Below are 25,744 nucleotides of genomic sequence, written 5' to 3'. Positions count from 1 at the left end.
TGGACTCTGGCAAGATTCCTGCCGAGGTGTCGGGTCCTGTCCTCAGGAGGCACACAGAGTCTTTGTTGCGGCTACTGATGACCATTTCCTAGATCCATCCGGTCTTCAGTGTTACAATATGTCAACTAGATTGCTTCTACAAAGCAAATTCCTTTGCACTTTCATTATCCAATGATACCAAAGGCAAGGCACGTGTTTGCTAAGTGTTTCCCACAGGCTAGAATATTTCGTCCTTCAGCAGTGGCACTGTTTGGCAGGTCGTGGGACCTTTAGGAGGTGGGTCTTGTTGGAAGGATGGATCCCTGGGGCAGGCCTTCCAGTTTATAGTTCTGTCCTTCTGGCCTGTTCTCTGGTTCTGGACCCTTCCAGATGTGAGCGGCACCGTGTGGTTCCCCATCAAGATAGACCACTTTCCTAGAGAGCTGGACACAAGCTTCCCCTCCTTTCAATTTCTTTAGCCAGGCAAGAAAGGCAATGGAATAGAATCTGCTAATATAGAAGAGAAAGGCAAGCCCTTGCCACTCTCTCACCTCTGCAGGCTTTGGCTGAATGAGAAACAGAAGGATATAAGGCTGACTAACAGAGAGAACCATGCATGTTTTCATGATCAATGCATACCTGAAGATCTCTGCAGAGCAATAAAATACAAATGAAAGACCAAGGCAAGATGCTTTTATACTTTCAAACGAAGTTTATAGAGAAGTTTATGAATTTTATGGTAGAAGACATGGGCTTTGAACTAGGCTCTAAACTTTTAGGGATGGCACAAAGATATATGGCAGTGTGTAAAAGTTAGTTAGAGACAAACGTTACTCTAATGAGTCATTTTAATTACTGTCCTAGTTACCACTAGTCTCTGTTAATGAAAGCTCTCGTCCTATCCTAGTCAGAGAGGGCTGCTTTGCTATAAGATTCTTCATGATTTGCTGTGTGTGGGGAAAGTAAAGCCAAGGAATCCTTTCTCAAGTGTCAATTCCTCAAATGATTTCAACTTGAATCAATATCCTTGACACACTGTGGTATATTCCACTATCTGCTATTACCTACTAGTTTTCAATCTGTCTGTCTGTCTCTCTGTTTGTCTATCTACCTACCTGTCTGTCTATCTATCTATCTATCTATCTATCTATCTATCTATCTATCTATCTATCTATCTATCTGCCTATCTATCTGCCTATCATCCATCCATCCATCTATCTTTTGAAGCAGGGTCTCATGTATGCCAGCCTGGCCTTGAACTCACTATGCAGTCAAGGACAGCTCCTGTTTCCATCTCCCAGGTGCTAGGGTGATAAATACACAACTCCATGCCTGGTTGACGCAATGCTTCCTAAGGACAAAACCCAGGGCTTTGTGGGCACCAAGCAAGCCTTCTCTAGACAGTGAGCTGCAGTCCCAGCCGCTTTCACTTACTGTTATTTCAGAGTCATGAACTCACATGTGTTGATGTGGTTCAGTCCGAGGTTGTCGCTAATCTTTCACAGCTAGCCCATCTGTCCCAGTGGGAGGCCTCTTCAAGTCAGCTTCCCGGTCCTCTCTGACCAGTTCTATCGAGTTATTGTAGCATCCTAGCATTGTGGAATAACAAGATGTTCTAGGCTCACTTTGTGCATTTGCTGTCCTAGATGGAACAAGCCATTTCTTTAAGAAGTCTTGGTAGTTTTCAGCGGAAAATGCCAAGTGGCTTAAATAAAAAAATAAAAAAGCATATAGAAAGCCAAATCCATCAACTCGGGAAAGCCTTAAAGGGAAAGAGAAGACCAAAATAAACACAGGAAGAAGCAAGCTGCAAGCAGCAGCAAATATACGTGAGACATAAAACATTTTAAATTTAACTACAAACTAATTTGTGCCTTCTTACATTTGAAAATATTTTTATGAAGCAGTAAGTTGAAAGTCTGACAACTAGAACCGCAATTAGGAAAACAAGAACCGAGGGATGTGAAGATAAAGTTGGGGAAAAGTCTACCAAAATTAGGGCGCTAGAGTCACGAAGTGAAAAATGGGAAATACCAGGAAGCTAGAGAATGTATCAAGGCATACCGACCAACCATAGGTTGGTTTAACACGCGTTCCAAAATAGAGAAAGAGAAGGCTCAGGAAGAAAGGACAAAATAGCAAAAGAGAAATTTGCCAAGACTGAGGTCAAGTTTTCAAACTGAAAGTTAAACCAAGTTCTCAAACGTGACCCCTACTAATATCAAATTGAAATCACTGTTGTTATTTAAAACAAGCAAAAAACAAAAAAAAAATGAAACAACCCTCCCCCAAAAAATGGGGCTCTTCTGAAAGACAGTGAGGACGGATTACACCAGACTCTTCAAGAGTGATCCCAGAGGGGTTGGGGATTTAGCTCAGTGGTAGAGCGCTTGCCTAGCAAGCGCAAGGCCCTGGGTTCGGTCCCCAGCTCCAAAAAAAAAAAAAAAAAAAAAAAAAAAAAAAAAAAAAAAAAAGAGTGATCTCAGAAAGGAGAGGACAATGGATAAATGTTTATAGAACTGGGTGAAGGTCATAGTCAGCCTAGAATTCTGTATGCAAACAATCAGCATTGAGAAGGAATCATTCAGACATAAATGAACTTTAAAAATCAGTCCACGACAGTTCTTAGAAAGATGCTGGGAATGTACTTTGTGCACCACCAGAGGAAACAGCTGAATCCAGGCAGTATGGCTTCTGGAAGCAGAGAGGCAAGTCCCTGGGTTTAGCCAGCAGGAGGCATCACTAGCAATGGGGCCACTGGCAGGTTAGGGTATTAAGATGGGGAAGGGAAATAATAGATTATCAGAGTCCCTTGTGCACATAGTTAGGAAATGATATGGAAATTATTTCCTTTGGGGGGAAAATCAATGGAGAAGGTCGTTTGAGAAAGGAAACTGCATAACTCCAATTATGCATATTGGATTGACTTTAGGATAACCATTTTCACAGTTTAATGCATCTGAAATCAGTGTGTCTCACAGTGGACAGCATCTTGCAGTCAGTGTTGGCCAGACTTTGGTCCTGATGTAGTTGCCATAGCCTGAGCAGATGGTCATTGTCCGTGTCGTTCTGACTGGACAACAGTAGCCTGTTTGACATGTGACAGTCATTGTAAGATCATAAAAGGAAGAAAGATGAGTCGGGACTAGTCAGTCACCTTCTAAGGTCAAGAGAGAACTGTGTCCAAACTTGTAGAACAGAACAGCGACTTGGAAGAAAGTTCTGCAGACCAGAGCAAAGTGCTCTGAGATTCCCTCCTTACTGACACCTGGGTAGTTCAGGGGTGACGTTCTATATAAAAGAAAGAGCAGCAAGATGAGTTCCGGCAGGTCCAAACAGAAAGGGATTCGGAAGAGATGCTCCCTGAATGTAAAAATGTTAAAGACACATAGATTTACTGACATTTTCTTCTTTCTAATGTATAAGATCGACACGGGGCTGAAATACATCTAAATAAGTTTACATTAAAAATTCAGGTGATTCAAATGTTGAATGGTAGCCCGTTTTCTTTTTCCATGGTTTGTGTCACAAGCCAGTGACTGACAGTCAGGGGACTCTGAGGCGCTAGCTGGCTGGAGGGAAGAGGTTTTATGTATTTACAACAATGTGAACAACGAATATTGGATCTTAATTAAAATATGAATTGCATATTTGGATGGAAGGGAGTTGCAGGTGTTCTCTGGACTGTGGTCTAGTGGATATAGACAGATGGGAATGCCTTTTCCTGTCTAAAGCTGAGTGTGAGATGGTGTGTGTGTGTGTGTGTGTGTGTGTGTGTGTGTGTGTGTGTGTGTGCTTGTTACCAAGTACTGAGAGAGACCAGAAGATGGTGTGAGATCCCCTGGAGCTGTATTTACAGGTGATCATGAGCCACTCAGTGTGGGTGCTGGGAACTAAACTCTGCAAATGCTCTTAACTGCTGGGCAGTGTCTCCAGTCCTGGGGGATAGGTAGCAAAGAGCTACACCCAGGAAGGGGTTGTTGGAGGAGAGGGTTGCTAGCAGTTTTGTTTAATCATCTTTTATGATTTTAAGAATCGTTTGTTATTTTGATAAAAAAGATTTTCCAATGACTCCAGAAAGCCCTTTCTGTGCTGCTATCATAAACGTGCTTATCCTCTGGTCCATACGGGGCAACATTGGGTTCGTGAGATCTGCTTCCTGTGAGAGGAGTCAGAGGTCCCTTGGCACCTAGATCAGTGATCTGCATCGTTCCTTGCTAACTTCGTGACCTTGATCAGAGAGTTCAACCTCACTGGCTTTAGCTCTCTCCCTGTCAATTGAAGGTCACTGACAGTATGCAGAGAGACTCTCACAAATGTCTGTGCTATGGTGACACTCCCCCAAGAACAGACTGCCCCCCTCAGTGTGCCCCAATGCTTTGTGTAGCTTACCATGACCATGACCTGTCATTTGCATCTCAGTGTTTAGGGGTCATTGACCTTTCCTGCTCCCAGAAGCTCCAAGAACTCTCATATTTCCTCGTCTCTCTTCTGAAGCCCAACCTGGGATCTAACGGGTCCTGAGATTAACAATGTTTAGCCACTTCCATCCAGATGAACCCTGACCCTAAAGGTGATCTGACCTTCTTTAAAGTTGAGGAGAAGTAGGTCTGAGCCCCAGAGTGGTCTGGAGGGCTTAGTGGAGGCCAGCTCCTGGATGCAAGGGTCTAGCTGTGTCCGCCTCCCTCTGCTGTAAGCAGCCATGCTTCTGTAGAGGTGGATGTGCCAGTCTGAGGAGCAGAAGCCATCCCTGTGGCTCCCTTCTTGTCCCCTGCTTTCTATGGTCTAGCAAAACAGCTGTGTGAGGAATTAGAGCAGAGTGTGTATTGGTGAGAGAGGCAGGGAGAGGGGAGGGGAGAGAGAAAGAGGCTTACTCAGGGCTTCAAGGACAGGCGGAGGGGTTTATGTTTTACATTGGCACTGGTGACAGTTGCTTGGGTAAGAAGTATTACCCTTCCCTTCAGTGCTTCATCGGAGTGGGGGAGAGAATAAAAGGAGGAGAAATCCCAGGTGGAGACAGCCCCCTCCTACTGCCCTGGACATGAGATAGTTGTGTCTGCAGCCCTTTAGCCCCAGTGCAAATGATGTCACAAAGGAATCAAGAAGGAAAGTAGACAAATGCCTAGTTTGATTTCTAGCACTCTACAAAGTGTGGGTATCATGGCTTGAGACCCCAGCACTCAGAACTCAGAAGCCAGGTATTCGGATGTTCAAGGTCCTCTTCAGCTTGTGTTGAAAGGGGTAGGGAGAGAGAGAGAGAGAGACAAAGAGAGAGAGACAGAGACAGAGAGACAGAGACAGAGAGACAGAGAGAGTAGAAGAAAGAAAGTAGAGACTTCATCGAGAGCAGCTGAGGCATGAATTCTTCATCTCTAGATGAAGTAAGGTAAAGTGAGGTAAAGGGCACACACACACACACACACCACACACACACACACACACACACACACACACACACACACACACAGCCTATTACACAAGAAACGAAGACTCCTATTCATGGACTACCACACACCTTAAATGGTCACCAAGAACCTCAGTGTCTACAGAGATTGAGGGACAAAAATAATTTGTTACATGGTTTTAGTGGGAAAACTACAACTACTATTTCTAAGCTTTACATAGTCTAGTCCTTAGAGAGAGACACCCCTTCAGCCTCCTACTCCTTTGAGGGACCCCAAGAAGGCACATTCCTGTCCCCCACCAAGACCTGGGTGGTCTGAAAACACTTCTTGGCCACTGGCAGCTCCAGAGCTGATCTGGGGAGAAGTTCCTCAAAAGCCGTGTGGGGCTAACGGAGTCCATGAAGTTAAAAGCAGGTCCCCTAGGTGTCCTCATTGTAATCAGGCAGAGAAAGTGTCAGGCGGAGGGACCACCCACTAGTCAAAGTGGGTGAGTCCCTGACCTCAGATGTTGGGGGAGAAAACCTTAACCTTCAGGCTTCCAAGACCATTTCTAGCTCCTTGTCCTCACCAGACCCTGGCTGCCATCTGTCCCAGTGCGCAATGTCCGGGGCGCGCACCAGATATTGTCTCTGTTCCTTCCACAGGCTACAGAGTGGGCCTCCAGTGAGGACACGCGCCGCTCCTGCCAGAGCAAAGGGAAGACTGAGGTACATGCTGGTGGCATCCGGGACTCTGCTGGAAGCTTATAGTCAGGAGATCTTGGGGAATCCTTCCTTGTGAACATGAGGTCGCTTGCCCGAGAAGCATGGGGTGAGGGCAAAGGGAGTCCATGGAGACATAAGTTGGACCTCAGAGCAGAATTGATCCAGTGCAGGGATGTTGTAGGACATTCATTGGCATCGGCCATGCCGCTGTATGAGGTAAACATGCCTGGAGCCACACCCGCGGAGTCGTGGTCCTCTTTCATTTTCCTTCCCATCTCAGGAGGAATGTCAGAACTACGTTCGAGTCCTGATTGTTTCCGGCCGGAAGGTGTTCATGTGCGGTACCAATGCCTTTTCCCCTGTGTGCTCCAGCAGACAGGTGGGCCATCGGAAGGGGTAGCCAAAGAGGGGCGTCAAGGGATGGTGTGTTGCCTGGGCACACAGCCTCGGAGTGGGGACTGACAAATGTAGCAGGATGGGTGGGGAATGTCTCTCCATGCTATGTTGGGACAAATACAAAACAATTCATTCTTCACCTCAGTTTCAAATTGAACCTCTCTTCAGTATTTTCTTCATCGGTCTTACTTGAAATGTCCATCTGGGGTTCAGTGGGCGCTCCCAAAGGACCTCATCCTTTATAATGACCATGAGATCACAGGGTGGCAGTGCCGGGGGTACTTGAAAACGGGAGGTGGGGCACAGAAACCAATGGTCCTAGGTCCCCAGGGAAAAGCTCTCTTCTCCCCCGTCTCCAGGTGGGGAACCTCAGCCGGGCTATTGAGAAGATCAATGGCGTGGCCCGCTGCCCCTATGACCCACGCCACAACTCTACAGCCGTGATCTCCTCCCAGGGGGAGCTCTACGCAGCCACCGTCATTGACTTCTCCGGTCGGGACCCGGCCATCTACCGTAGCCTGGGCAGTGGGCCGCCGCTTCGCACTGCCCAGTATAACTCTAAATGGCTCAATGGTAAGGTGGCCCAGGCCTGGGGGGGGGGGTTAATGAGGGGCTGTCCTGCCTTCCAAAGCCCATTGGCCTTTCCAGTCTCAGTTGCTTCGTCAATAAAGTGGATAGGGCAGGGAAGATGTTTGCCCAACGACCCAGACATGTCCTTAGTACCCAGAACAGGCAAAGGGCAGGCTGTGAGGGGAGAGAGTTGAAATTGCATATTGTAGTGGTTATGGAAAAGAAGAAATTAGGGGAAAACTGAGGAAGACAGTCTGAACATCCTTCCCCTTGAGGATGAATCCACTTCTTTACTAACTAGTTGTATGGCCTTCAGTGTGTGTCGAGCCTCTCTATACCATGATGTCCTCCTCTGTAATACACGGTAGTCTTATAAATTGTAGTGAGGACTAAATGGATGAACCAATAACGTTTTTACGATGGTGTATTCTATCCAGTGAAGTAACGCTGTTAGCAATAACACTATTAATAAGTATGAGAGCTTCATTTTACAGCAGAAGGAAGAGCAGACTTACTTAGAACCTGGGTCAGCAAGGAGGGCTTTAAGATTCCCACCGAAGAACACTTCAACAGTTGAGTCCTTCCTAGTCTGCCGTCTTCTTTCCATCCTCACAGAGCCAAATTTTGTGGCAGCCTTTGACATTGGGCTGTTTGCGTATTTCTTCCTTCGGGAGAATGCAGTGGAGCATGACTGTGGACGCACTGTGTACTCTCGGGTGGCCCGAGTGTGCAAGAATGATGTAGGGGGTCGTTTCCTGCTGGAGGACACATGGACCACATTCATGAAGGCCCGGCTCAACTGCTCCCGCCCAGGGGAGGTCCCCTTCTACTATAACGAGCTGCAGAGTGCCTTCCATCTGCCCGAACAGGACCTCATCTATGGCGTCTTCACCACTAACGTGTGAGTGGCCCCGCCCTCGGCTACCCATCTTCCCTGTCAGTCCAGGGTTCACTCTGCCTAACCTAGCAGCCTGGTGGGCTCAACAGATTCTTTCTGAGTCTGGTGTCTTCATCCATAAGGCACCGAGGTCCTTGCTCCTGCAGCTGGTGACCTGTGGCTTCTTACCACCTCTGGAGTGGTCAACCCCTGCTCTGAGTCGCTGAGGAGGGCAGGCCTAGGCAGTGCAGAAGGGAGGAGTGCTTCCTGACGGCTCATAAAGGGCAGAGCATCCCTGCCTGGGATGAATGGGTGGCAGCCCCAGGCAGGGATACTCTATAGTCCTTTTCAGCAGCCATAGTCGTATAGGAATCCTCTCCTGCCTCCCTCCCAGCTACAACAGAAGCTGCAAACTGGCGTTTGGCAACCCTGTTGTTTCCTTCCATATGAGGAAGAGCAACCTTCCCAGGGATGTCAGACTGTCCTCCACTTCTCCTCCATGTAGAGGCCAACACAACAAGGGATTTTTTCATGTTAGAAGTGATGAATGGGCACCATTGAGACCGAGGAAGGCCTTGTGTAAGGATATCAGGAACTTGTCAGTGATTCCAGGTAGCAGGCACTGAATACTCCCAAGTCCTCTGTAGAAAGGACAGTCTGAGGGGACAGGCAAAGATGTGGGTGAGACTGGCTGGTAGCAACAGAGAAGCCATCCTGGCCAGGGGACAGACATTCAACACTGCTCACACAGGCCATGAGCTGAAAGCCTGCTGGCCATGACTAAGGGTGGCTAGCTCTCAGTGTAGGACGGTGGTTGTGAGCAGAGGGCAGAAAGACTTGGAGAGACATGAAGGAAAAACCACAATATCAGTGTAGACTATAAACCATTTATTTATTGTGTACCCCTCCATGCCAGGTGCTTGTCTTGGGGTGGGGGTGGGCAGCAGTGAGCAAAAGCATTCACGGCAGTGAGCAAGGCTATTTCAAGCAACCCATTTTAACCTTGGTGACTCTTACAAAGGGAGGAAGCAGGTATAGGGTGGAGATCACAGGAGCCTTTCCATAGGGTATAGGGTGAAGATCACAGGAGCCTTTCCATAGGAGGTAGCATTACCAGGATCTGAAAGACGTCCCAGCCCTCCCACAAAATAACATATGAAAAGCTTGGAATTAAAAAAATGTGTTGGGACTGGAGAGATGGCTCAGGAGTTAAAAACACCAGCTATTCTTCCAAAGGACCTGGGTTCAATTCCCAGCACCCACAGGGCAACTCCACAGCTGTCTGTAATTCAACTCCAAGTGATTTGATACCCTCACATACATGCAGGCAAACCATGCACATTTTAAAAATCATTAAAAGTTCCCTATGCATTTCAAAGAAGACTGTGAGACAGGAACATTGAAGCAAAGAAGGGAGAGACAGGAGAGACGCCAAAGAGTAAGGGCAGGAGGGTTGTGTCCCAAGGACCTTGTAGACTGCTCTCAGGGTTTTGGTCTTTACCCCTGTGGACAAGGAGACATTACTGAGGGATTTGAAAAAAGGCCAGTGAGCAGCTTGGTGTGGGTTTGGGGACTTTCACTCTGACTGCTTTGTGCAGAGTGGATTAGGAGCCTATCTGGGCTGTAGGGAGACCAACAGAAAGAAGAACAGGACAGCATCAGAGGTGCTGGGGAGGGGAGCTGGGCATGGGGTGGGAGGAGGACCAGGCAGGGGAGGAAAATGGACACATTTGGAGAGGAACCAGTGCAGAGAGGGACTCCGAGTGGACACGTAGTTGTGACATGCCATGCCTGTGAACTGCTCAACTGGCATCCGTAGAGACCTATGACTCTGGGCCTGGAAGGGTGGTAGAGATCATCTGGTTCTGGGAGTTGCAGGCCGCAGTGTAAGCTAGTGGCTTGCTAATTACCTATTTAATACATATATGCATGTATCATACTAGATTGAAATCAAATATCAAAGGTATAACATATTTAGCTTGCATAGTATTGTTTTAGGAAACTTCAATGTAGATGTATTGTAAAATGTATTTTTCATAATTTTGGTTGTGAGTCTGGCCTTTAACGGCTGAGCCATCTCTCCAGCCATCAAATAATATTTCTTTTTCTTTTTTTTTTTTTTGGTTCTATTTTTCGGAGCTGGGGACCGAACCCAGGGCCTTGCGCTTCCTAGGCAAGCACTCTACCACTGAGCTAAATCCCCAACCCCAAATAATATTTCTTAATGTGGGCCGCTGAGTGTGGTCCACCCCTCTCTGAATAAGGGAAGAGGGTGAGGTAGTGGCATGGGGTGGTGTGTGTTGAGTGTATTTGAGTGTATATATGAGTGTGTGTGTGAGTATGTGTGTGTGAGTATGTGTGTGTGAGTGTATGTGTGTGTGTGTGTGTGGGTCACTGTGTGTGAGTGTATATGTATGTGGTGTGGTGTGTGTGTGTGTGTGTGTGTGTGGGTCACTGTGTGTGAGTGTATATGTATGTGGTGTGGTGTGTGTGTGTGTGTGTGTGTGTGGGTCACTGTGTGTGAGTGTATATGTATGTGGTGTGGTGTGTGTGTGTGTGTGTGTGTGGGTCACTGTGTGTGAGTGTATATGTATGTGGTGTGGTGTGTGTGTGTGTGTGTGTGAGTGTGTGGGTCACTGTGTGAGTGTGTGTGTATGAGTGTGTGTGAGTGTATGTGGTGTTGTGTGTGTGTGTGAGTCACTGTGTGTGAGTGTGTGTGTATGAGTGTGTGTGAGTGTATATGTATGTGGTGTGGTGTGTGTGTGGGGGGGTCACTGTGTGTGAGTGTGTGTGAGTGTATATGTATGTGGTGTGTGTGTGTGTCACTGTGTGTGAGTGTGTGTGAGTGTATATGTATGTGGTGTGGTGTGGTGTGGTGTGTGTGTGTGTGTGGGTCACTGTGTGTGAGTGTATATGTATGTGGTGTGGTGTGTGTGTGTGTGTGGGGGGGTCACTGTGTGAGTGTGTGTGTATGAGTGTGTGTGAGTGTATGTGTATGTGGTGTTGTGTGTGTGTGTGTGGGTCACTGTGTGAGTGTGTGTGTATGAGTGTGTGTGAGTGTATGTGTATGTGGTGTTGTGTGGGGGGGTCACTGTGTGTGAGTGTGTGTGTATGAGTGTGTGTGAGTGTATGTGTATGTGGTGTGGTGTGTGTGAGTGTGTGTGTATGAGTGTGTGTGAGTGTATATGTATGTGGTGTGTGTGTGTGTGTGTGTGGGTCACTGTGTGTGAGTGTATATGTATGTGGTGTGGTGTGTGTGTGTGTGTGAGTGTGAGTGTATGTGTGTGTGAGTGTATATGTATGTGGTGTGGTGTGTGTGTGTGTGTGTGTGTGGGTCACTGTGTGTGAGTGTATATGTATGTGGTGTGGTGTGTGTGTGTGTGTGAGTGTGAGTGTATGTGTGTGTGAGTGTATATGTATGTGGTGTGGTGTGTGTGTGTGTGTGTGTGGGTCACTGTGTGTGAGTGTGTGTGAGTGTATATGTATGTGGTGTGGTGTGGTATGTGTGTGTGTGAGTGTGTGTGTGTGTGAGTGTATATGTATGTGGTGTGTGTGTGAGTGTGTGTGTGTGTGAGTGTATATGTATGTGGTGTGTGTGTGAGTGTGTGTGTGTGTGTGAGTGTATATGTATGTGGTGTGGTGTGTGTGTATGAGTGTGTGTGAGTGTATATGTATGTGGTGTGGTGTGGTGTGTGTGTGTGTGTGTGAGTGTGTGTGTGTGTGAGTGTGTGTGTGTGTGTGTGTGTGTGTGTGTGTGTGTGTGTGATGCTCCAGTGCTTCTGCCAACAAGCTCTTCCTGCAGTCGTGTGGAGAGGGATAAATACCTGGGGCTGCAGAGATGGCTCAGTGGCTAAGAGCACTGACTGCTCTTCCAGAGGTCCTGAGTTCAATTCCCAGCAACCACATGGTGGCTCACAACCATCTGTAATGGGATCCGATGCCCTCTTCTGGTGTGTCTGAAGACAGTGACAGTGTACTCGTATTTAATAAATAAATCTTAGAAAGAAAGAAAGAAAGAAAGAAAGAAAGAAAGAAAGAAAGAAGACCTTTAAAGGATAAATACCTTTCTTTTGGAAGAGGTCCATCCTAGCCACTTCCTGACCTAGGGGATGAGGAGTGGGGGTGGGGCCGAGGGGCTTCAGAGGAGAGGGCCTGGCCCAGTAGGAGAGCCAAATCCGGCAGGAAGGACCACATTCCTCTAACTCTTGCCTTTTAGAAACAGCATTGCAGCTTCTGCCGTCTGCGCCTTCAACCTCAGTGCCATCTCCAAGGCTTTCAATGGCCCATTTCGTTACCAGGAAAACCCCAGGGCTGCCTGGCTGCCTATCGCCAACCCCATCCCCAATTTCCAGGTACAGTTTCTCCTCCTTTGCCTCCCACCCACTACCAACCCACAAGCTGACTCTCAACTGCTCAGCATAGGCTGACTCTGGCCCCGTCCTGTTGTTCCAGGCTTGTCTTTGGGGTGTGGGTGGGGTCTATGATAGGTCCCTCAGAGGGTGGTAAATCCTCAGCCTGCTATTGAGGAGATAGGGAGAAGCAAAGCTACTTGGTTATCTCTGTTATTAACCCCACATGCCCAGAGAGACAGGGACCTCAACTACACAGAGTAGGAGAGGTCAGGAGAACACCACATAGCTGTGGCCAGACTTTTGATGTTTTATCTGGAGATTATTCAGACGATGTGCATTGTGGGAACTACGGCGTGTAGGAACCCTGAATGCAGGCAGTAGTTACGGGTGTCCGGAGTAGTACCTGTATCCCCTGATCCTGTGATGAGAAGGAAAGCATAAAAGGACTGATGGAAACCTTTTAATTTTTATTTTTTATTTTGATTGGTTGATTGATTGATTGATTTTGAAGAAAGTCTCACTGTCTTGCCCTGGCCGGCCTGGGACTCTCTTTGTAGACCAGGCTGGCTCTGAACTCACAGAGTCCTCTTGTGTCTGCCTCCTGAATGACGGGATTGAAGGTGCGGGCCACTATGTCCAGTCTTGATGGCTGACTTTCATGTCCTTCCAACTGCCTCCTCCATGGTGACATGGCCTTGGGGAAGGCTCAGGCTCTCAGTCCAGCAATCCTGAGCCCCATCCAGCCCATCTCTGTGATGTTGGGCAACTCACCCAACTCCGTGATCCTCCCACTCATTTTTTTGGAACTAAGTGACTATACTAGATCACACCACACCATACTAGTTCCCTTCTGGATTTGTGCAAAAGGGTGTTGTGATGCCCAATAAAAGGTAACTGTTTTCCAGCTTTAGACAAGAAGGCACAAACTTGGAGCTAGTAAGAGTGTAGAAAGAAAAAAAAAAACACCTTGGCCCAGTGTGGGTGGGGGTGGGCACCTATGACGCAGCCTAAAAATACTGGACATTGGACACATTCAAATGATCTGTCTGGACCAGACCCCTTTGCCCTCCTATCCTCTTCCCCAATCCTAGCAGGTCTCTCTTCCTCCGTCTTCCCAGACTCAGTTTCTCCTGGTTTTAAAAAGACTCACCCTTTCTTAGAAAAGAATCAGGGACACGGACAGAATGCTGGGGACCAGGGATGTTGGAGAATTAGTGTCTACTCAGTGTCGCCACGGGTGGGAAGGAGACCAAGTCAGTTCCCACCATGTGGGGACTGGGCACCAATGACTCGGTTTCCTGTGGCAGTGTGGCACCCTGCCGGAGACTGGCCCTAACGAGAACCTCACGGAGCGCAGCCTGCAAGATGCACAGAGGCTCTTCCTGATGAGCGAAGCTGTGCAGCCGGTGACGCCAGAGCCCTGTGTCACCCAGGACAGCGTCCGCTTCTCACATCTTGTGGTAGACCTTGTGCAAGCTAAGGACACACTGTACCACGTACTCTACATAGGCACTGGTGAGCCGGCAGGACTCGCCTGGGCTGCAGATGGAGAAGTGGTTGAGGCTGGGTGGGGAAGAGGCTGTAAGCAGCCATGGCTTAAAGGCTGCTTTCTTCTGTCACCCTCCTCCCAACCCCCACAGAGTCGGGTACCATCCTGAAAGCGCTGTCCACCGCCAGCCGCAGTCTGCGTGGCTGCTACCTAGAGGAACTGCATGTGCTGCCCCCTGGGCGCCTTGAACCTCTGCGGAGCCTGCGCATCCTGCACAGCGCGCGTGCGCTCTACGTGGGATTGAGCGACCGGGTGCTGCGGGTCCCGCTGGAGAGGTGCTCGGCCTACCTTAGCCAGGGGTAAGCTGAGGCAAGAGGGCGGGAGGAAGGTACCATTCGGTTTGTGATGGTAGTGGCTATCCTGTCAATCATGCTTCAGAGGTGACGTGACTTTGAAGTCAGAGCCACTTCCCCTCGCATCCCTGCGGGTCTCCAGTTGGGTGGTACCTTTGGATAAGTCTGCAAACACTGGTTTCCTGTGCTTGAAACATCTTGGAAGGTGTTTATAAGTGTTAATCAGCACTTACCCCTGCCTGAGGGAGCCATGCACTTAGCGAATTGTGGTGGCTGTTATTTTTGTGGGCAACCACATAGTTCTGGCCTGCCAGCCCTCTCTCTCTCACACTTGATTTGTTCTCAGGCCCTTTAGTTCAGAGAGAGACTGTTTGCCTTTAAACCACAGCAATGCTTACCCAGATGTGGGACAGTGGGGCTCAGCCCCCAGGTCTTCACCTTCCTTGGAGGCAGACCAGCCAGATAAGGCAGCCAGGTTGAAGAACTACAATATTCCATTGCTTTCGGTCCATAGGCTTTGAGCAGAGTCACAAATTTTGGCAGCAGTGAAACCAGTATTTAAGAGAAGTCAAAGCCAAATGGAACTGTGCCCCAAACTCCCAGCCCTTGAGGCTGCCCTGGCTGTATGATCATCAGAACAGTCATGTGAACTTCGTGGCCTTTGTAACAGAGTCCTCCCGGCTGTGCCATCTGTCCTTGGGATTTGGGGAGGAGACAAATGGGCTCCATGCTGCCAAGGGTTGCTCTCTGAGAGCACTAGTAGCTTGGACGGAGGCCTGCAGACAGGGGAGGAGGAAGGATGGATAGGTGTTGGAGGCTGCTAATGATGGGCAGTCGCTAGAACCCCTCTCAGCCTCCGCACCTCACAGTGACACACTTTACAAAGCCCTGCTGTGGACAGGGTACCTTGCTGAGCTGGTGGTTTGAGAGGATGCTTGTGCTGTGGGACTCCATAACTATAGCCCTCCATGCTGCAAATCTGGTTCGGGAAGAAAGAAAGCATTGCCTGGATCTACCATGTGGAGAAAACAGAAGGGTGTCCCGGGAGGGTACAGATAGAACCAGACACGCATGGGAACCCACCTCCACTCCGCTGCGCTCTGAGCTGCATGGTCTTAAGCAGACTCTGTGACCATTTTGAGCTTCAGTTCTCTTGCCAGGGACTGGGGTATTTGGCATAGGGCTGTCTACTTTTGGCAGAAGTGTAAAGGTCAGCCCTGGTAATCACGAAGGGCCTAGGCTTGCAAGTCGTAAAGGGTAGATAGAATCTTTATTCCTTTTTGTCTCTGCAGTTGCTTTTAAGAGGCTCCAGCCTTCTGGGCTCTCTGGCCTCTGAATCTGTGACATCAACTATAGACAGCCCTGTTTGGCCAGAAAGCAGTGGCTACCTGCTGATAGCGTTTTCCTTGTTTCCAACTTCTCTTTAAACACTTGCATTGCTATTAAACTTTTAACACATGCCTTATTCTCCAAGAGGTTATAAATCCTTAATGGAAAACCCAGTGGCCCAGTATTTTTTATACTTCACTACTCAGACCCGCCCGGCACAAGGTGACCTTCTGCCCTGAGGCCGATGCTTCAGTTAACTGTTTGGCCTAAGGGGCTGGTCCTGGAGAGGTGTGGAAAATGGGCCCAGAGAGTGGACTGAGGCCAGCTGAGAAGCCCTGAATCATGGGGGTGGAGCAAAGAGCTAGAGTCTCAGACTGTCCATCCAAACAGATGTTCTGTAGGGCAGATGTTCTGTAGGGCAGATCAGAATGCAAGCAGTGGTCTTGTCAGGAGGCAGATGGACGTTCGTGGTGGGTTAGCGTGGCTCCATTCTACTGCAAAGCCATGAGAGGACCGTGAGGAGCAGGGACAGGTCCCCACTCACAAGAGTGTCCCCAGTATGCTGCCATTCTGCAAGGTGGCAGAAGGTCAACTTGGAGCCCCGTTTGCTGAGTTTGGTTTGTAAGCTGCTGAAGTGTACAGTAAAAATGCTATTTGTAAAGGTGGGAGGGGGGCTGCACACGTGTGCCGTGACAGGAGCATGCCTGCCCCCTACATTGAATAAATAATAAACACATTATCAGAGAGTTAATAAAGCGAAAGAAGCAGCGGTGTGCAGGCAGCAGGCTGTGCTCCCTTTACGTCAGGGAGTCCAGGAGCAACCACAGTGCATCAGTTAGTGCTGCTGGGGTCGGGGAGGCTCTGTTACGGTCCAGGCATTTCATGTTTGTCCCTGTTCCATCCAAAGTTGGCAGGAAGATCAAAGCAGGTAACAGAGACATCACCAAGCTCCTCCTCTACCCAACACCCGGAAGCTTGCCTCTACCTCCTCTAATTAGCGCCATCTCAGTCCCACCGTGTGTAACCAGTACTCTGGCTCGGCCAGAGAGGAGCTAAGAGCTAAGATGCTCAATGCACGAGTCTGCCCTTTCCTTCTTCCGTAGACCTTGCCCCTCGACCCGAACTCCCGGATATCCTCAGCACCCCACCCCCACCCCCGTGAGTTCAGGGGTAGGCCCAGGCTCAGTGGCATCTCTTTCAACCGGATCCTTGCTCTGGGCAGTCTTAAGTAATTCTCACATGCTCGAAAGCCCAATGCTGCTGTTTCTATCCTGGACAGCTCCACCCACCCCTTAATGGCTGCAGGGAGCTAGGGTCCTCTAGTTCACGATGGATGCCGAGCACCCATCTCTGTCCTACTTGTGAGCCCTTGGAGTAAACCTGTTCCCTTTCGTAATAGCTGCTTGAGACGCTACAGTAATAAAAAAAAAAAAAATGACACGGTGATGTATTATTGGCCTGATGGCTCCTTTCATGAAAGAACTCTAAATTCCCACCACTTTCTATATGACAGGCACTCTCCTGCTCTTTAGAATGGAGCTTTCATTTTCTAAAGCAGGGTCCTTTCTGTCAGCTTTGAAGTGCCCGTTAGCCCAAAAGCAGTAAGTGTAGACTCACCTGAGGAGCCCCTTTTAGTTACTAGCTGCAGTGGCTGGCGGCAGCAGCCGGAGACACTGGCTCTGGATAGGAGATTCTCAAATGCCTCTCAGACTATCAGGGTGGGCTATGGGCTACCTGTAGAGAATCTGGTCTCCTGCTCCTCCTCCTCCTCCTCCTCCTCCTCCTCCTCCTCCTCCTCCTCCTCCTCCTCTTCCTCCTCCTCTTCCTCTTCCTCCTCCTCCTCCTCCCCCCACATTCTTTTTCTCTCTAAACCTTAACTGGAAAAGCAGAGAATGAGGGAGGACCTGGGGCAAGAAAAGCAGCCGTAGTTTCTACTCTTTCTCCTTTGTTTCCCTATTCTGTCAGGATCAGAGGTGGGGGAAACAAGATCCCACTTGACTTGGGGCCTTAACAAGCACGGCCCTGGGACAGAAGAAGTTTTCAACCATAATTATTCACCAGAGCTTGAAGATTCTAACACCTGGACTTTAGTCTACCTAGAGTTCTAGTCCCAGAGGCCCACAGGCTGCAAGTGCTTTGTTCTTTTTGCTTAAGCATTTCAAAAGATGCCCTGGAAGTTAGGATTTGCACTCAAGACTGGGAGCTACTGCTTTAGACCCAGCAAGGCTCTGGAGGAAACAGTAACATGAGGCACACTGGGCTCTCCAGAATCTTCTATAAGCTGGTTCAAAACTGTCCATCCTTAGCCTTCTCTCTGCTAGCAGGCATTTGTTTTTGTTGTGTAGAGTCTTATTTTGGGGTTTTCAGGGTGTTTGTCAGCAAAGCACTTGCCTCACAAACATGAAAACCTAAGCTCAACACCCGACACCCACACAGAAATGCCTGGTGTGGTGGCTCCCACATGTAATTCTGTCCTTTAGGTAGAGATAGGAGGAGCCCCAAAGCTTGGTGGTCAGCAATGCAGCTTAATTGGTAAGCTCTACATCCCAGTGAGAGGCTGTGTCTTAAAGGAGGTGGATATGTGACACCCAAGGTTGTCCTCTAGCCTCCACATGTGAGTGTGCATGTCTCAAGCACGCACACACATACACAGAGAGTCTTAATTGTCATCATCTATGTCCAGGCTCCATTGAGTTCTGACTGGTTGAATTTGCTTCTTCTTGAGCTAACTCTGAGATTTAGGCCATGGTCTCAAAGCCATGGTTGTCAGTATTCCTTGTGCTCTTAGGTTATTTTGAACCCCACAATGTTCAGTTTGATAAACTCTTCTGGTGAAAAAAAAAAATGCTCAAATCACACTAATGGTTTGATTTGACATGAGCATGCTTATGCTATAAAATGCATAAATGTCTTCTACTAAGTGGAAAGGAACTAGTTTCACTAGCCACAGACATGGGAGTGCTCTGGATTCCCAGGAAGGCCACAGTGTGCTCAGTGGGGTCCAATCACGGCCTCTGGAAACAGGTGCCTAAATCACCACATGGATTATACAAGATTGTGGGCCAGCATTGAACAGGGGCCATTGGTGTCTTCTTCAGTTCTTTTCTCTTCTGTCTTCTTTGCAAGACTCTCACATGGCCTCCTCCTACTCCCACTCCCACCCCCGATGCTTGGCATGACCTACTGAACTCACTACATGTGAAGAACTTGCAGGAGCTTAGCATGGTGTCTTATGAACTAATCTGAACACTTGAGAGTCTAAGAAAGGATCACTGTGAGTTTGAGGCCAGCCTAGGCTACATAGTAAGCTCTGGGCCAGCCTGGAAAATAGACCGAGACCTTATCTATTAATTAACAAAATAATTAGTCAGTCAATTAAACCATGACTAATAAATGACTCATCAAGAGAAAAAAAGAATTCCATCCCAGGGACGACAAAACTGCAAGCCCTTGGCTCCTTATCCCTTTGACTCTCAGCATCCTTGGCCCCTTTGACTGCTGGGAAAATCCTTTCGTAAGCATGTGCAATGCTGTGAACTCACGCACCCATCCCCTCACTGCCTCTGTTTCTTCTCAAGACCTCATGTTGGGGAGGACTCAGGTACCACTGTTTCTCTAAGCTCCTCAGGGGATTTTTATATGAGCCAAACTTAAGAACAGCTTCTGAGGGTCTGAAGGAAAAGGCTGTCTCTTTGCATTTCTGCAAACCACACCCCCTCCAGGGGTCCCAGGTGAGGAGTAATGGCGCCCTCCAGCTCTGGGGGAAGAAATCCAGTCTTTTGGCTAAGTCTAAGTCCTTGCTGGGCTCTCTGGGTTCTTCCTGCCTGCTACAGCAGCAGGCCTACCTGCTGGGTTATTTCACTGAAAGAATTTGTGCCTCTGAAAGTGCTCTAAATGATGAACACAGCAAGCGCACGTGTTTCCTTTTTCATCTCTCCGGAGCTGGGTGTGGAACCTAGGGCCTTAAACTTGCTGAGTAAGCGCTCCACCGCTGAACTAAATCTCCAACTTTGAACTTAAATCCTTTTCATAGAAGAAAACCAGGACAGAAAGAGGTGGCCGCGGGGGGCGTGGAGGGGGGTGTTGTCTGGGTACTTTCTAGAGACAAAGCTGAGCCTAGGAAGCCAGTGAGCTTGAGGCTCAGGACCTTTATCTGGCAGGGCATGCCTGGGAGCACGGGACCCATACTGCGGCTGGGATGGGAAGCGGCAACTTTGCAGCACGCTTGAGGACAGTTCCAACATGAGCCTGTGGATCCAGAACATCACAGCCTGTCCTGTGAGAACCCTTGTGTGCCTGCTCCTTCCCCCCGCCACCCCTCAGTGCCAGCTATGACTCCCCGTCAGTGTGTGCTCCACGGGCCCCGGGATTTCATCCCTCCCCTGTTTTTGCCTTGTGTGATGGGAGTCTTGCCCCTTATATGAGTCTGCAGGTACGAAATGTGACACGGGACGGGGGCTTCGGCCCATGGTCACCATGGAAACCATGTGAGCACTTAGATGGAGACAACTCGGGTTCTTGCCTATGCCGGGCCAGATCCTGTGACTCCCCAAGGCCCCGCTGTGGGGGCCTCGAATGCCTGGGGCCAGCCATCCATATCGCCAATTGCTCCAGGTAGGTGAGGTCAGGGTTTGTATGGTGTCTGCTTAGGTAGGACTCATACAAAGAGAACTGGGGAAATGGGGCATCTCACCCAGGCGTTTACACTTCAGTGCAGTGCCCGGGTCTGGACAGGAAGCTAACGTCCGAGAGGCAGGAAATGCAAAGAGAAAGACTGGGCAGGCATGGGAATTGCTGCAATAAAGCTTGGCTGTTCCAATACTGAGGGGCAGCATGAGGTGGTGATGACCCAGGCTGCACCATCTAGAGGCATGGCCTTGTCCAGCTATGTAGTTACTCTTTTTAAAGTAACTACGACGATACCCACCTGAGAGTTGCTGCGAAGGTTAAAAGAGAAAGTCTGTAAAAGAATAGCTATACTGTGTGGTTCTTGGGAACTGCAGAAAATAGTTATTATCACAACTAACCCATAGTTTTAGAGATGCTTAAACTAATTATTTTATCTGCGTTCACTAATTTAACCCTCACAGCAACCTCAAGGGGTCGGAATTCAGTCATTAGTCTGATTTGAAGGATAAGGGTACCAGTCAGCAGGAAACTCTAACTTTGATCTCTTTGGTCAACTTGGGCATGAATGTCTGAGGCTGGGGAATGATAAAGCAGGGGAGAAGGGAGGAGCGTGGGGACTAAGAGATCTGGGTATGTGAGAAGGGGGAAAGGAAGAATTCAGGTTGGAATGGTAACTGAGACCTCTAAAGAGTGTGTCCTTTTGCCTGTCTGTGTAGGGGCCCGGCCCTATCACTGTGTCCTTGGCCCTGAGCACAGCCTGATATATGGAAGAAGGCTCTCAATACATATTTGAGGCATGAATGAGCAAACGGATGAATGCACGAATCTGCCTGAGCCAGCCTGGTTAGGAGCTGATATTTTCTGTCACTGTCTCGCCAGTCCTGACAACAATACAAAATCCATCTGCCTCAGATGCAGCCCAGATCTAAGAAGCTGGGGCTCAGAGGGGCATGTGTCTCTGTCCCCTCCCACTCCACCAGGAATGGGGCGTGGACCGCATGGTCATCGTGGGCTCAGTGCAGCACGTCCTGTGGGATCGGCTTCCAGGTCCGTCAGCGAAGTTGCAGCAACCCAGCGCCCCGCCATGGGGGCCGCATCTGCGTGGGCAAGAGCCGGGAGGAGCGGTGAGCTAGCTGTGGTTGCGAAGACGCTGGAGCTGGGATGTGGGATCCATGCGGGCATCCTCCAGCCTGGATTCTGGAGCTGGGATGGCCGCATCTCTCCTTCCGATGACAAGCCTCCCTTCTCCCCAGGTTCTGTAATGAAAATACGCCTTGCCCGGTGCCCATCTTCTGGGCTTCCTGGGGCTCGTGGAGCAAGTGCAGCAGCAACTGTGGGGGTGGCGTGCAGTCGCGCCGTCGTTCTTGCGAGAATGGCAACTCGTGCCCGGGTTGCGGCGTGGTGAGGTCTCCGGGCTGGGGTGCGGGGTGCCGGGAGACCTACAGGCCGGGGGTGGGAGTCTGAAACCACCTTCACCCCAAAGGAGTTCAAGACCTGCAACCCCGAGGCCTGCCCAGAAGTGCGACGCAACACACCCTGGACGCCCTGGCTACCCGTGAATGTGACGCAGGGTGGCGCGCGCCAGGAGCAGCGATTCCGCTTCACCTGCCGCGCGCCGCTGCCGGACCCGCACGGTCTGCAGTTCGGCAAGAGGAGGACGGAGACCAGGACCTGCCCGGCTGATGGCACCGGAGCATGCGACACTGACGGTACAGCCAGGAGCGGTGGGGAGGGCGGGAACCGGGGAGGCCTAGGGCGAAGCCCAACGTCAGAGTCGCTGAGCCTGCGACCCTTTGCAGCCCTAGTGGAGGATCTGCTGCGCAGCGGGAGCACGTCACCACACACTCTGAGTGGAGGCTGGGCCACCTGGGGCCTGTGGTCATCCTGCTCCCGGGACTGCGAGCTGGGCTTCCGCGTACGTAAGAGAACTTGTACCAACCCGGAGCCCCGCAACGGGGGCTTGCCCTGCGTGGGAGATGCTGCAGAGTACCAGGACTGCAACCCTCAGGCTTGCCCAGGTAAGGTTGTGGAAGGAAACCTTAGCCTCAGGCAACCCCATCTCCTCAGGAACTCTCTCCAGCCTGAGAAGGTGATCTCTTTTTGGAAATTAATTCTGCAAGGAGTCCCAGGATCCTTGGGGGTTTTTGTTTTTGTTTTTGTTTATTGTTGTTGTTTTGTTGGTTTGTTTTTTTAAAGACAAGGTCTCAGTAGCCCTGACTAGTCTGGAATTCGCTGTCTAGAACAGCTTGAACTCACTGAGATCTGCTCTCACCATGGACTCAGTGTCTACTGGGATAGAGCAGGAGCGAGATCTTTCCTCATTGCTGCCTTGCTTTTTCTTTCCCTACGGAGCTATCCAACTTGACTTAAGATGGGTCCGATATGGGGTGTTGGAGGACACCCCTTACTACTGCGACCTGTTGAATTGGGGTGGGGTGGATGTTGAGGGCATGAAACCCAGGGCAGCCTCCCTCTCACACACAACCCACGCTTACAGTGCGGGGTGCCTGGTCCTGCTGGACTGCATGGTCCCAGTGCTCAGCATCCTGCGGTGGTGGCCACTATCAACGCACCCGTTCCTGCACCAGCCCCGCACCGTCCCCAGGTGAGGACATCTGCCTCGGCCTGCACACGGAGGAGGCACTATGTGCTACACAGGCCTGCCCAGGTACTGTGTGTATCTGACTGGGGTTGGGGACAGTTATCAACCTGCTAAGCCTCAACAGGAAGATTCTGAGACGCTCAACCTCCTCTCAACCTACCATCCACAGAAGGCTGGTCACTGTGGTCTGAGTGGGGTGTCTGCACGGAGGATGGGGCCCAGAGCAGGAGCAGGAGCTGTGAGGAGCTTGTCCCAGGGCCAGGTGCCTGTGTTGGCAACAGCAGCCAGAGCCGGCCCTGCCCCTACAGTGAGATTCCTGGTAGGTCCTTTTGCTAGAACTGTCCCACCATGCCCCGCCTTGGTCCCCGTCACACACACTCCGGAGTCAAGATGGGAGTATGGGATGAAGCATCAGAAACGACACATGTGTCTCATATTCGAGGTTCTCACACTGCACTGAATGGGCCATCCTCGGGGGTGGGGGGTCTGCAGAGAAGTTGGAAGGAATGGAGGGCCTGAAGCCACCAACCTATAGGATCTCTTTCTTAGATGACAACCAGCCCCAAAGGGAGGCCTCCCTGCTCACTCTATTCTAACCTTCTCCGTTGGTCTCCCTGCAGTCATCCTGCCTGCTTCCAGTGTGGAGGAGACTGCCAGCTGTGGAGGTAAAAAGAGTCACTTGCGTCCCTGCCCTTCAACCCCTCAGCCACACTTCGGTCTGTGTTCTTCCCAGTTCTACAGCAGCTAAGCCTGGGGAGGTCCCCAAGTGGCTTCAAGGTCGTGCACAGGGAGGTCTGCACGGTTCCCTCCTAGGCTAGGATGCGTCAGTCTGCATCCAAGGAAGTCATCTGTCTTCAGCTTCACCAATGGGCTATCCTGGGAGAGAAGGCCCTGGTGACAACCTCCCCAATCTCTCTTTCCTTTCATTTTGCCCCCAAAGCTCTTTCCTTTTTCCATGTTCTGGAACCTCTTGAAGCCATTACGTCCAGGAAGACAATCAGAAGGCCCTCTTTCTCACCACCTGCCTCTCTTCCTCCAGGGTTCAGTCTCATCCACCTGATAGTCACTGGCGTGTCCTGCTTCCTGGGATCTGGGCTACTGACCTTGGCAGTGTACCTGTCCTGCCAGCACTGCCAGCGCCAGTCTCAGGAGTCCACACTTGTCCATCCCGCCACCCCTAACCACTTGCACTACAAAAGCGGGGGCACTCCCAAGAATGAGAAGTACACCCCCATGGAATTCAAGGTGGGAATCTCTGTGTGAGGCAAAGGGCAGGGTGACGGATACTGTGGTCCTGGCTCTATGTTGGACAGCACCGGGTGGGTGGAAGGGAAAAGGCAGTAGCCACCTGAAGGAGAATTATGTTAAAGCTAGGCTCTTCCCTTAATGGCTAGCTCCAGGACTCCTTGCCCTAGGCTGGCCCCTTCCTCATTGCTTTTCTCCTCTCCATTCCTTCTCCTCCCATAGACACTGAACAAGAACAACTTAATCCCTGATGACAGAGCCACCTTCTACCCACTGCAGCAGACCAACGTGTATACAACCACGTACTACCCCAGCCCACTGAACAAACCCAACTTCCGGCCTGAGGCCTCACCCGGACAGCGCTGTTTCCCCAACAGCTGATCCCACCCTCCTGGGACTCGGGCTCCTTGCCTTCCCAAGGCAGAGAACAGGGGAACGAGACCATAGAACCACTTTGGTTTCCCCTCTGCATTGGGCCGAGAACTTGCTGCCTGGCCAGTGGGGGTCCCATCCGGCTCCAGAAAGCTCTGGCTGTCATTGACCATGGGAGAGAGGGCTGGCTTCAGGCTGGCACATGGCTGCAGATCCAGCTCAGCCCAGGTCTCATGGTCTCCTGTGACCCACCATCACTTTCCCCTGCCATGTCTGAGCTGTGAACCTACTGGGTATGTGAGGAACTTGGAGAATAGACATGACAGAGTGGGCTCTTATGTTTGGGTTGGAAATGACTTCCAATGGCCACCATCAACTAAATTTGCCCCCTTTTTACTGGTCCCCCAAAAGGCCTGGGCTGAGTCCAGCTTGTCAGTGAAAGGAATTCATCAGGTGTCCCATCAAATGTTCCAGAAGTTTCAGATCTCAGCCCAGGGCTGGACCACTCTGATGCTGTTCTCTAAGTGTCACAGGGGACCAGCGACGGCCTAGGTTGACAACCTCTGTCAGACAGTCTGTGTTTCGACCAGAGACGTCCCTCTGGTATGAGGCAGTGAGGACTGAGAACAAGAAGCTAGAGGGTGCTGAGAGGCTCTTCACAGGTCTCTTGGCACAGGTCTGGAACTTGTCTTCAGTGCACGAAAGGTGGCCCAGAAGGAAGGAAGACTCAAGACCATAAGAGGCAGCCTGGCCTCCATGCCTATGGAGACTGTCGCTGCTCAAGATTCGTTGGCTGAGAACTGCTTGAGAGTCTCTGCTGGCCCCTCATTATTCAGGAACACACACACACACACACACACACACACACACACACACACACACACACACACACCATCTGCTACAGCAACAAAAAGGATGGTAAGCTGTGGCATTATTAATTAAAGATGATATCCAGCCTCCAAATGGAACTGTCTTTGTGCATATGTGTGTGGGCCCTCTTGGCATGGTGTAGTCCATCAATGCAATGCTCTGAGGTAACAGATGGTTTCTCAAGATGGAGGAAATGACCCAAGTGGAGTTTGACTTTAATAGAGGCCATCTATCTGTGTGTGGGTTTATGCACGTGTGAGTGTGTGTGTGTGTGTGTGTGTGTGTGTGTGTCTCACGCACACACACGCACACACACACACACTTTCCTCTTTCAGAAAAGATGCTGGGGTGGGGGTGGGGGGTAAACGTAATTCACCAGTGAGACCATAAGGTACAGCAAAGGCAGCATCAGGTGTGGGCCTGCCCTGAGCAGCTCCTGCGTGGAGATGGGGATTCCAGCCTGAGGGCATTGGTGAGGAGGATTCATGAGATATGTTGGAAACTGAGTTTAACAAAACTCAATTGAGAAATGATGCCTGTGAGCGGGCAAAGCCCTAACGGAGTTTGTGCTG

The 25,744-nt window shown here is 50.1% G+C and overlaps 1 protein-coding gene across 4 annotated transcripts in view; it reads left to right on the top strand.

The window, feature by feature from the left end:
- Sema5b (semaphorin 5B) overlaps positions 1 to 25,265 on the top strand; it is a 123,042-nt gene extending 97,777 nt beyond the window's left edge. For 2 of the 4 annotated variants that reach the window (NM_001415135.1, XM_087576201.1), the window contains 18 exon segments: positions 6,029 to 6,091; positions 6,369 to 6,467; positions 6,844 to 7,057; positions 7,670 to 7,955; positions 12,148 to 12,283; positions 13,591 to 13,798; positions 13,924 to 14,131; positions 19,615 to 19,732; positions 19,887 to 20,068; positions 21,064 to 21,207; positions 21,337 to 21,484; positions 21,567 to 21,792; positions 21,883 to 22,101; positions 22,581 to 22,751; positions 22,855 to 23,004; positions 23,306 to 23,350; positions 23,725 to 23,930; positions 24,153 to 25,265. In NM_001415135.1, the coding sequence (NP_001402064.1) occupies positions 6,029 to 6,091; positions 6,369 to 6,467; positions 6,844 to 7,057; positions 7,670 to 7,955; positions 12,148 to 12,283; positions 13,591 to 13,798; positions 13,924 to 14,131; positions 19,615 to 19,732; positions 19,887 to 20,068; positions 21,064 to 21,207; positions 21,337 to 21,484; positions 21,567 to 21,792; positions 21,883 to 22,101; positions 22,581 to 22,751; positions 22,855 to 23,004; positions 23,306 to 23,350; positions 23,725 to 23,930; positions 24,153 to 24,311 (2,982 nt within the window). In that variant the 3' untranslated portion in view covers positions 24,312 to 25,265. 4 annotated transcript variants of the gene reach the window in all.
- The last annotated feature ends 479 nt before the right edge of the window (positions 25,266 to 25,744 follow it).

The sequence above is a fragment of the Rattus norvegicus genome, chromosome 11 (genome assembly GCF_021556685.1).
Source record: "Rattus norvegicus strain SHRSP/BbbUtx chromosome 11, alternate assembly SHRSP_T2T, whole genome shotgun sequence".
NCBI classification, from domain to species: Eukaryota; Metazoa; Chordata; class Mammalia; order Rodentia; family Muridae; genus Rattus; species Rattus norvegicus.
Note: the sequence above shows the minus strand (reverse complement) of the source record. Positions and strands in the feature narration are given on the sequence as shown.